At 36.6% G+C, this 12,482-nt stretch overlaps 1 protein-coding gene across 6 annotated transcripts in view; it reads right to left on the reverse strand.

Annotated features, from left to right (window-relative positions):
- PRKD3 (protein kinase D3) overlaps positions 1–12,482 on the reverse strand; it is a 73,420-nt gene that overhangs the window by 33,300 nt on the left and 27,638 nt on the right. For 5 of the 6 annotated variants that reach the window (XM_032652946.1, XM_032652949.1, XM_032652950.1 and 2 more), the window contains 3 exons: positions 3,730–3,868; positions 2,067–2,198; positions 1,112–1,269 (listed from right to left, as the gene is read on the reverse strand). In XM_032652946.1, coding sequence (XP_032508837.1) covers positions 1,112–1,269; positions 2,067–2,198; positions 3,730–3,868 — 429 coding nt within the window. The remainder of the gene's footprint in view (positions 1–1,111; positions 1,270–2,066; positions 2,199–3,729; positions 3,869–12,482) is intronic. The other variant, XM_032652951.1, reaches the window with a different exon arrangement.

The following is a 12,482-nucleotide window of genomic DNA, read 5'->3' on the forward strand; positions in this document are numbered from 1 at the left end:
GCTGATTTAGCCAGTTTTGCCTTTTGTCAGGTCCTGCTGGGATTGGGGTATCAGGGACATGGTACAGAGCATGTTTATAAGGAACTACTCAGGGGACTATGGTTGTAGGAGCCACCCAATTTTTCATGTCTAGTACAAGTAGTTATTTATGTTGTTAGCCCTATTTTACATATGAAAAAATGGGCTCAAAGGGATTAATACTACTAAAGCGTTAGTATTAAAATCAAAACTTAGACCTGGGTCTTCTACATAGCAGTCCAGTGATTCTTCTTTTTTATAAATTTATTTATTTTATTTTTGGCTGTGTTGGGTCTTTGTTGCCGCGTGCGGGCTTTCTCTAGTTGCGGTGAGCAGGGGCTACTCTTCATTGCAGTGCACAGGCTTCTCACTGCGGTGAATTCTCTCGTTGTGGAACACGGGCTCTAGGCGCACGGGCTTCAGTAGTTGCGGCACGCAGGCTCAGTAGTTGTGGGTCACAGGCTCTAGAGCACAGGCTTAGTAGTTGTGGTGCACGGGCTTAGTTGCTCCGCGGCATGTGGGATCTTCCTGGACCAGGGATCGAACCCATGTCCCATGCATTGGCAGGTGGATTCTCAACCACTGCGCCACGAGGGAAGCCCAGTCCAGCGATTCTTAACCTTTTCCCAATCCCAGCATACCTGGGCACATACTGCAATCTTACCAGTAACAGTGGTTTACCGTCTATTTAGTGAGGAGCTTTGAGCAAATGTAGGGGGGGAAAGGGTGTGTTCAAGGAATGATGAATATTACAGACTGTCCGAAACACAGAATATATAAAGGTGTCCTAGTGGGGAGTAATCTAATCAGAGTTGTTGTATATTAAGCTGTAGTGAAGTGTGGAGACCAGGAGTCAGGATACTGGTTAGGAGGTTGATCTTATGGTCCAAGTGATAAGGTTATCACGAAGTATACAAAATGCAATTCATGACTATTGGTAAGTCCTGTCTACAGTAATACATTTTAAGTTTCTTAAGTGTAGGAATGTTACTATTTTTCAGTATATAACTTATGTTTTAAGATGATGTTATATATCCTGCAGAAACGTAAGGAGTAAGTAGTAAAATGCCCTCTATTACCTTAGAATACATACCTCTTCAGTGGGAAGGGCTACATATTCAGTCTGCAGGGGTCTTGGAACTGAGAGGCCGGGTCCTGGCAGGGATACATTTGACAGACGTCTCTTTCTTACACCACTACAGTTATTTGGAATCTTGAAGGCACATCGTTTATGGTAATTTAATCCACAGCCTAAATATATTTTAAAAGGTTAAAAAAATTTTTTTAACTTTACTATATAAGTGTGTACATAAAAAAATAGGTGCTTCCTTTATTTATTTTCTCTGGCAGCAATAGTTATCCTAATGAAGAACCCAGATGACAAGCTAAGAAGAATAGGAAACGTGTAGAAAGGTTAAGTTGGCTAAAGCAGTGGTTTCTTCAAGTGTGCTCCTCAAGGCAGCACCTGAGAATTTGTTAGAAATCTAAATTACTGGGCTCCACCACAGACCTACTGAATCAAAAACTTTGGGGATGGGGCCTAGCAAAGTATGTTTCAACAAGTCCTCAAGGTGATTCTGATACACGATAGAGTTTGAGAACCTCTGGCTTAAAGAACTTCAGCAAACTGTAGACTGTGTACCAAATTACTCCTATGACATGTGAAAATTATATTAAATTCAAATTCCAGTGTTCATAAATAATTTTATTGGAACACAGCATACTCATTTGTTTACAACCTGTCTATGGCTATTTTCATGCTATCAATACAACAGCAAAGTTATTAAGTCATTGTAAGGAGACCACATGGCCAGCAAAATTTAAAATATGTACTCTCTGGCCCTTTACAGAAAAAATTTATTGACTAATCAGAAATGTGCACCCGCATCCCACCCCCTGGTAATTCTAATACAGGATAACCATACCTCTCCAATTCTAAACCTTGGGTACTACCTAGTCACTACCAATGATCTTGTTTTTTCATTGATGATTACTGAACGCAAATGTGAAATCCTATTTCAAATGAAACAAAAATTTAGAACACATACCTTCACATTTCAGTCCCTGACGTACCAATCCCCAGAGCATCTCACCACAGTAATCACAAAAAGTAGGAGCTTTGTAAGAATGTACATAGAGAGTATGTGGACGAATCTGAAAGTCTTCTACTGTGGCCAAAGCTTTTAAAAAAGAAAAATATTCAAATAAACCCTGTACTTGTAATTGTGATGAGATTAAGAACATTGACCATATTCATTTGTCAAAGTACACAGAATCTTTTTTTTCTGAAAGTTTCATCTGACCATAAAAATAAATTATTTTCAGCAGCTAATACTGTGGTTTTCAAACTCTATTTTAGGAACTTCACCAACTTCAAATAATTTGAGCTCTAAAAGTAGGTCTATAGGTAGGTATTTTGACCTCCAAAAGCATTTTCTCGGAGTGGTAACATTGCAAATAATTGTCAAGATTTATTTTAGCTAGTTAAAAACTATTTAACTTATAATGTACTGGGAAATAGAACACTAAAGTTAAAAAAAAATTGCGGAACTTAACATTAAGTTATAGCAATGTTTCTGTGGGAAACACACTCAGTTCTAATTTAGGATCCCAGGATACACTCTGTTCTCCAGAGTCCTAGTGGTTAGGATAAAGAGACTCTTCTTCCCTTTGTGGGCAAGCCAACAGCAGACGCAACCACCATCAGACATCCTCTCAACACTACCTGCAAGTCATTAGTGGATATCCCCATGGCCTGATGTAGGGTCCAGGGCAAGAGAGGAATAGATGTGAGCATGACCTCCAGGGAGGACCGGGAGTGAAGCCCCTCTGGAGTGAAAAGAAAGACAAGGATTGCGATGTGTATAGAATTTGGGGTTGTGGCAGAGAAGATGAATGGGAAGGATAAGAGACTAATAAGGAAAGGTGATAGTCAGAGAGGATCTCAAGAACAAGCTGCAAATATGAATCTGGGAAGAGGAAAAAAAAATGGTGGCAGGACTCTGGACTCCTGACTGGCTTTTCTTCCTTTCTTTCTCTTCCATTTCTTTCCTTTCCTCCCTCCCCTGCTCCTCTCTTCCTCCCTCTTTCCTTTGCTGCCAAACAAGAAGTTCTGCAGGCCTACTATATACATTCTTTGTTCCTTTACACTTCTCACTAACAATCCTGCCCACTTGTTGGATGAGATAATAGCAGGAGCTAAAGACAATGGATGGCAAGAATGGGTGAGAGAGGAAAGGAGAATAAGAAAATGTCCACAGAGAACAAAAAGAGAAGGAGCATTATTTAAGTCATGGAATCAACCAGTATTGCAGTTTCCTCTTCCAAATCTTCATTATTTCTCCTTTTTTTCTCATTTTCTTTTCTGAACCCTAATTCTCTTCTATGCTCTTCAAAGAAACGGGGAAAGGGACCAGAATTTCAGTGTAATTGTTTTATTTCTTTGACTCAAGAGATGAACATATTCCTCTTCTGGTTCAACTGATAATTCCCTTAGCTTAGTAACACTCAAATAAGTAATTCAGGGCTTATTTTCCTACTTTCTCATCTGTGACATAACCTTCCTGAAAGTAAAAATCACATAGTAACCATTATTACAGATGAAAGAAGTAAGCAACTGTAGTACAAAGTATAATTGAACACAGCACTTAGTTAAATGCAAAAAATAAGGCTCGCTGAAAAGAAAGGCAACAAAATAAACTATTTACTTACCTGAAAGAACAACTTCTACTAGGTCTCCTTCATGTATTTCTTCTGCTGAGGTAATCAGCTGCAAAATATTTTCTGAGTTCATGTCATGGCGAAAGAGAAGAATTTTGTCATACATGCCAAAGAATCCACACTCTGGAAACTGCAGGAAAATGGTCCTATATCAGTATACCTACAGCTTTCTATTTTTATAAGTAAATGTCTCAACCTTATAAAATAATTTTAAATGTAGTTTTTAGCCTAACACTATTTGCTAACAATTCTATTAATATCCAAAAAGATCAACCATGAGCATCCTGGTTAATTCTCAAGTTCAAAAATATAAAAGTAAGCAATATAAATAATCGTTGATTATCTTAAAACATGTGTTTCTTAGAAGTACAGAATTCCTTTATTCAGTTACTGATGGAGAATACAATCTTGAACTTAGTGCTTCTCTTAGAAAGCCTGAAAGATAAGCAGTCTTTCCTGTCCTCTAGAACTGAGCTTCCCATATGGTTAGCTACCAGCCACATGCAGTTATTTAAATTGAATTAAAGTTAAATAAAATTAAAAGTTTAGTTCCTCAGTCACTCTAGCCACATTCCATGTGCTCAATCACCACCTCAGCTACTGGCTACCATTTTGGACAGTGGAGATACAGAACACTTCCATCATCACAGTAAATTCTATTGAATAGTGCTGGTAGAAGATCAATAATTCCCAAACTACAGTCACAGGAGTACCAATTCCTACATTTCTGCCAAATGGACCTATAATTCCTAGCATTTATCTAATATTTTCTTTAATATACTCACTGTAATTACAAATACATGATTCCTTATGGTAGCTTTCTTTTCAAAAAATCTTTGCCCAGAGCAGGACTTACAGATCTGTTGACATATGCCCTTTGTGTAAATATTTCAAGGCTTCTACATTTTGAGACTACATTACTGAGACACTTTGGGGATTAGTATACCAAGGACTAAAATATGACGGTGTGAGTCTAAAATGTTTTATAGTTACTAAAGTTGTTTAAGAGACAACTTTAAGTACTTGCCTTACAAAATAACTTTAATTTTTAAAACAATTTTTAAAAAGACCATTTTCTAAACTATCAGTACCTTGCAAAATGCTGCTCCAGACAGTTCTAATTTCTTTAGCTGATTTCAAAACTGTATACTCTGATTTATTTTGACTCCTCACAGAATATCCTTTAACGCACTATACAGTATGTCACTGTCCTGCACTGAACGGCTTGATATATATCTGTCACACTAAACTGTAAACGCATTTTTGCAGGGATGTTGCTGAGGATGGTTCACCTACTTCATATAGTAGCCCTTCTTTGTGAGGGCCCATAAAAGAAATTTCTCTGGTTGGTTTTATAATATGAACAATTTGATCATGTAACTAATCATGTTTTCTTGTTTACTTTGCCCACTGCAAAACGCCAAGCCTAATTTGTAGCCTAATTCTAACATCAGTCTAGGATCTTATGGCATATGTTTTAGGTGCAGATACCAATCTAGCTTCATCTTATTTTGTGACCTTAATTTTCCCATTAAAAATTCTTACATGCATCTCTAAAAAAGTCTCAATTTTTTGGGAAAAAGAATTTTTAAGAATTGAAAATAATGACTTAATTAGAAATTTTAAAGTTTATTTGCATTTTAAAAAACCTACTGAGTAAATAATGAAAAAGTGCAGAAATATTTAGAATTTTTATAATGCTCATTCTCTTTTCAAATATTTGAGTTACCAACATTTATAAAACCTCATAATATGCTTTAAACATATCTCTAACAGCTTAAAAATTTCCCTTTGAAAAGAGTAAAAATATAGAATCAAAATTATTTTCATTAAATTTTAATTTAAAATTGACATGTTATTAAGTTTGATTTAGTTATTATTAAATTAGAAAACATCTAATGGGAAGTAAAACATCCCTATAACTTAGCTGCAATAATTCTTAAGGATTAATAAAAAGGATTTCACATTCCATCCTTACAAAATCTCTAACAAAATATTTGTATGAATAAAACTCATTTTAAAAATTCACTTTTTAAAAAATTCACATCCTCTAAGTGTAAGGACCTATGGTTTGTAAAGGTAAGACAGTCAGTCTTTGCCTTCCAGGGGCTTACAATCTAGTAAAAAGAGAAAGAAAACAAATATATAACATGATAAGAGAAATGCCAAGAATGAAAAATAAAATTCTAGAAGAGGGAATAAAAACTTTAACTGGGAATGTAGACAATCACTTCAACATTGATATTTGAGCAGAATCATAAAGAGAAGCAAGGTTTCCATGGGTAGAAAGTGAAAGTGAAAGGGTCATCATTGAGAAAGTACAAGGTAAATGAGAGAAGGTAAGTCAGTGGACCCATACGATTGGAGAATGAAGTGCGTGGGTAGAAAGAAGGCAAAAAAGTACACAGGAGCCCAACAGGGACCATACAAACAGAGAAGCCTGGAATCAACAGAGCTGGGTCCAAGCTTTGCAACCTACCAACTACAGCACCTTACATAAGCTGCTTAACCTCTCAACGATCAACAGGAATGGTAACTTTAAATGGTTCTTATCAAAATTAAATTACTTGATGTTTATAAAAAATGAAGCACTATGATCAAGAAACACTAGTGGTTTATATTATTCTATATCCAAAGGGGGAGAGATAAGGGGTTCCAGAGCAAGGCAGTAACATAATCAAATCTGTATTTTAAAGGGATAATGCTGATAGCACTGTGTAGCAGGAACTGGAACAAGAAGAGACAGAGCAAGCTCCTAAATAGAAGGCAGAAGCTATCGGTCAGGAAAGAGGTATCAGGGTCTGGATTTTACCGTAAGAAGATGGAAAGCAAGACAACAAGGAACACTTCTCTCTAGAAACTACCTCTGGTAAATTATATGGATCACTTATACTGTTTTGACCAAACTAAAAGTCCCCATAACTAAATAAACACATCAATGAGAGAGGAAAAATATTAAAATAAAAAATTTATGTCTTAGAAAAAATACATATAAAATAATCTTGATAAACACATGACCCAATGAAGTCATATTAGCATTATTAAGAGACTAAAGAGCAAACAAAAAGAATTATAGGGAGTATTAAGAATATTTATTTAAAATAAGCATTTGTGTTCCAAGCTGGGAAGTCTTCAGTGATGATAAGGAATAAAGTAACTTTCTAGCAAATGTTTACACACTATATTCATCTATATAATTGAGAAATTACAGAATTCCAAGGGGGAGGAAATATAATAACTAGACTGTGAAAAAGAGATTTCTGCTATTCATAATTATGATCCACAGGTGTGTTTAGCAGGATATTTAGGAATTCTCTGAAAACAAAGGTCCCCACAAAATGAAGTAAAAGAAAATGTGGCCTGAAGAAAAGCCAGAGAGAATATTAAATATTGTCACTGAACATCAGGAAACACTGTGGCCAACCTTTAAAAATATTATGAATCTTGAGGCATGAGTATATTAAACATTTAAAAAGAAGAAAACAAGGAAATAAAACATAAACACACATTTTTAAAAACCTAAACAATTGTACTGAGGGAAAACCCCACAAAAAAACGAAAAATAAAACCCTGTTAATAATTATTTGAATATATAGGGATTGACTGTTCATGATTTTTTAAAATTCAGAAATTGGTTTTCAAGCAAGAGAACCATTTCCTAAGACAATGTCTCACCTTTGGTCACACACTGGAATCATCTATGGAGCTTAAAATCACATCTGGTATTTTCATCCCAAGCATCTTTACCATAGACCTCTTTGCAGCAAGCATTTTTGCCACATAACTAATTGGCCATAAGGCAATTTTGCCATCAAAGATAAAATAACTGGTTGACAGTTTGGTTTCAAAGTTCATTAGCATTTTTTTTAACTCCTTTATTGGAGTATAATTGCTTTACAGTGGTGTGTTAGTTTCTGCTTTATAACAAAGTGAATCAGTTATACATATACATATGTTCCCATATCTCTTCCCTCTTGCATCTCCCTCCCTCCCACCCTCCCTATCCCTCCCCTCTAATGTGGTCACAAAGCACCAACCTGACCTCCCTGTGCTATGCGGCTGCTTCCCACTAGCTATCTATTTTAAGTTTGGTAGTGTATATATGTCCATGCCACTCTCTCACTTTGTCACAGCTTACCCTTCCCTCCCCCATATCCTCAAGTCCATTCTCTAGTAGGTCTGTGTCTTTCTTCCCGTCTTGCCCCTAGGTTCTTCATGACCTTTTTTTTTTTCCTTAGATTCCATATATATGTGTTAGCATACGGTATTTGTTTTTCTCTTTCTGACTTACTTCACTCTGTATGACAGACTAGCATTTCTTCTAGTTAGCAACATTACTGATTGCTTTATTGAGCTGACAAATGAGGATGATTTGCACCAAGAGTTGGTTTCTTATTTTAAAATACACTACACGTTGGAGGAGAAAGAGGCTGAGGGCCTTAAAGGTGCAGAGTTGATCCCACATTTCTCATACAATTTTGCAATGTCTACCAACAGACATGTGATAGAAACAACAATGTAGAAGGCTTTCACAACACAATACAAAGCTCAGTTACAAATATGCATCCTAGTATTTAGAAACTGATACCTCTCTTAATGAAGGAAGAAATTTTAATGAAAAAGTGGAATGATGAACAAGAAGAGGAATGAATAAGCAAGAAACTGTGTACGGTAGAACAATGTGTGCACTAGGAGTGCTGACCCCTATGCAATCAAAAATCCATGTATAACTTGACAGTTGGCCTCTGTTCTGCAGTTCTGCACCCAGATTCAACTGACCATAATCATGTACTACTGTAGTATATATGAACAAAACACTTGAATGTTTGTAACAAAAATGACTGCAGCAAAGTTATCTACAGCAAAGATGCTTAGGGAAAGTATCCAGAACGCTTAAAACAAAAGATGCTAAGCCTTTCTTCCCAGGTTTATGGTTAAGCTCTGGGGAACAGGACATGGACATCTGATTTTTTTTTTTTTTTTTTTTTTGCGGTACGCAGGCCCCTCACTGTTGTGGCCTCTCCCGTCGCAGAGCACAGGCTCCGGACGCGCAGGCTCAGCAGCCATGGCTCACGGGCCCAGCCGCACCGCGGCATGTGGGATCTTCCTGGACCGGGGCATGAACCCGTGTCCCCTGCATCGGCAGGCGGACTCTCAACCACTGTGCCACCAGGGAAGCCCCTGGACATCTGAATTTTAAATTTGCTTTTATATTACTCAGTGTATTTATTATATATACTCTTTTAAAAAAATAGACTTTTAATAGTTTGAGTTATAGAAAAATTGAGACAATAAGTACAGTGAGTTTCCATATACTCCATACCCAATTTCCCCTATTATTAACATTTTCACTATGGTACATTTGTTATACTTAATGAACTAATATTGATACATTATCATTAACTGAAGTCCTTAGTTTTTTTTTTTTACCCAATGTCTTTTTCTTGTCCCAGGATCCCATTTAGGATACCGTATTTCCTTTAATCGTCGTATCTTCTTAGGCCCCTTTTGGCCATGACAGTTTCTCTGATTTTGCAGGGTTTTGAGCACTCTGACTGTTTTGAGGAGTACTACTGTTCAGGTGTTTCGTCAGATGCCTCATTATTGGAATTTTTCTCATTATTAGACTGGAGTTACGGGTTTGGGGGAAGAAGACCTCAGAGGTAAGGTGCCATTCTCAACATATCATCATATCAAGCATACCTACCATCAACATCATTTATAACCATTGATGTAGACATTCATGATCTGGCTGAGGTTATGTTTGTCAGGTTTCTCCACTGGAAAGCTATTTCCCCCTCCCACCAATACCTACTCTTTAGAAGTAAGTCACTATGCACATCCCACACTTAAGAAATGACAATTTATGTTCCCTGTCCTTCAAGGCAGAGTATCTATATAAATTATTTGGAATTCATCTGTATTGGAGATTTTTCTATTTCTTACCATTTATTTATTCATCCAAATGTAGTTCATATATATATATATATATATATATATATATATATAAAATATATATATATATCTCAGTATGGACTCATGGATAATTATTTTATACTTTGGGATATAATATATACTCTTTTAGGATATAATTTTATTTATTTTTTAGTAGGCAATTTATTCACATGGTTCAAAAAAGTACAAGAGTAGAGGGACTTCCCTGGTGTCACATGATTAAGAACCCGCCTGCTAAAGCAGGGGACACGGGTTTGATCCCTGGTCCGGGAAGATCCAACATGCCACAGAGCAACTAAGCCCGCAAGCCACAACTACTGAAGCCCGCACACCTAAAGACCGTGCTCTCTAACAAGAGAAGCCACAGCAATGAGAAGCCCACATACTGCAACAAAGAGTAGCCCCCGCTCGCCGCCAACTAGAGAAAGCCCTCATGCAGCAACAAAGACCCAACACAGCCAAAAATAAATAAATTTATTTTTTTTTAAAAAAGGACAAGAGTAGAGTTCAAAATCTATGCCCTAGTTGCCCAGTGATCTCTGCCATAGTCAACAATATTGCCAGTTTTCTCAGTATCCTTTTGAACGTATTTTGTACCTAGATAGTAGACATGGACATATCTTTTCCTCATTTTACACAAATGGTGGCATACTATAAACAGTGTTGTGTCTTGTTTTCTTTTCCACTTAGCAATATATTTTAGAGATCATTCCATAACAATATACAAAGAACGTTTTTATTCTTTTTTTTAACAGCTGCATAGTTTTATTTTACCAGTTCCCTACTGATGGGATATGGGTTGAGGAGTAAAACTAAAGCCAATCTTGAGTTCAAATCCTGATCCATTTCACTTACTAACTATACAACCTTGGCTTATTTAACTTCAGTTTCTCCATTTGTAAAATAGTACCTACTTTGTAAGGTTGTCATGAAAATTAAATAAGTGAATATATGTAAACAGCTTAGAACTCCTGGTATGTTCTGAGTGCCACATGAATTGAAGCTACTATTTCGAATCTTGTTATTACAAACAATATCCAGTGTATAATCTTATATACACATTTTTTTCTATCTTTTGAGTATATGAGTAGGATATTTCCTAGAAGCAGATTTGCTAGGTTAAAGAACATGCATATTTGACATTTTTAGACATTGCCAAAATGCTCTTTATAGAGGCTATACCAATTTATAAGTAATATAATAAGAATCCATTTTTTTTTTTGTCTCTCTTTGTGGTTGTTCACTGTCCTTTGTCTCAAGGCATTTTTAAATTTCCTCTTTGATTTCATTGTTGACCCATTGGTTTTTTAGTAGCATGTTGTTTAGTCTACATGTAATCGCTGAAATGGTGACTAAACAACATGCTACTAAAACACCAATGGATCAGGCTTCCCTGGTGGCGCAGTGGTTGAGAGTCCACCTGCCGATGCAGGGGACGTGGGTTCGAGCCCTGGTCCGGGAAGATCCCACATACCGCGGAGAGGCTGGGCCCGTGAGCCATGGCTGCTGAGCCTGCGCGTCCAGAGCCTGTGCTCCGCCAACGGGAGAGGCCACAACAGTGAGAGGCCCGCGTACCACAAAAAAAAAAAAAGAAAAACAACAATGAAAACACAACCATATAATATCTATGGGATGTAGCAAAAGCAGAGGGAAGTTCATACCGATACAGGCCTTCCTCAAAGAACAAGAAAAATCCCAATTAAACAACCTAATCTTCCACCTAAAAGAACTAGAAAAAGAAGAACAAAGAAAACCTAAGGTCAGCAGAAGGAAGTAATAAAGATCAGAGAGAAAATAAATAAAATAGAGATTAAAACAATAGAGAAATCAATAAAACCAAGAGCTAGTTTTTTGAAAGGATAACAAAACTCGCAAACCTCTGGCCAAGCTCACCAAGAGAGGACCCAAATAAGCAAAATAAAAAATGAAAGAGGAGAAATAACAACCAATACCACAGAAATACAAAATACCATAAGAAAATATTATGAACACTTATATGCCAGAAAAATGGACAAGCTATAAGTAATGGACAAGCTTCTAGAATCATACAGCCTGCCAAAACTGAATCAAGAAGAAACAGAAAATTTGAACAAACTGATCACTAGAAGTGAAATGGAATCTATAATTGAAAAAACTCCCTGCAAACAAAAGTCCAGGACCAGATGGCTTCACCGGGGAATTCTACCAAACATACAAAGAAGAACTTATACAGATCCATCTCAAACTCTTCCAAAAGACTGAAGAGGAGGGAACACTCCCAAAGTCATTCTATGAAGCCATCATCACCCTGATACCAAAACCAGACAAAGACACTACCAAAAAAGAAAATTACAGGCCAATATCTTTGATGAACATAGATGCAAAAATCCTCAACAAAATATTAGCAAACCAAATCCAACAACACAGAAAAAGGATCATACACCATGACCAAGCTGGATTCATTCCAGGGTCACAAGGATGCTTCAAATCTATCAATGTGATACACCACATCACCAAAGCAGAGACAAAAATCACATGATCATCTCAATAAATGCAGAAAAAGCATTTGATAAAATTCCACATACATTTATGACAAAAACTCTTTGCCAAAGTGGATATAGAGGGAACATATTTCAACAAAATACAAGCCATTTTTGACAAACTCACGGCCAACATAATACTAAATGATGAAAAGCTGACAGCCTTCTCACTAAAACCTGGAACAAGACAAGATACCCACTCTCACCACTTCTATTCAACACAACACTGGCAGTCCTAGCCACAGCAATCAGACAAGAAAAATAAAAGGT

Source organism: Phocoena sinus, chromosome 13 (genome assembly GCF_008692025.1).
Source record: "Phocoena sinus isolate mPhoSin1 chromosome 13, mPhoSin1.pri, whole genome shotgun sequence".
NCBI lineage: Eukaryota > Metazoa > Chordata > Mammalia > Artiodactyla > Phocoenidae > Phocoena > Phocoena sinus.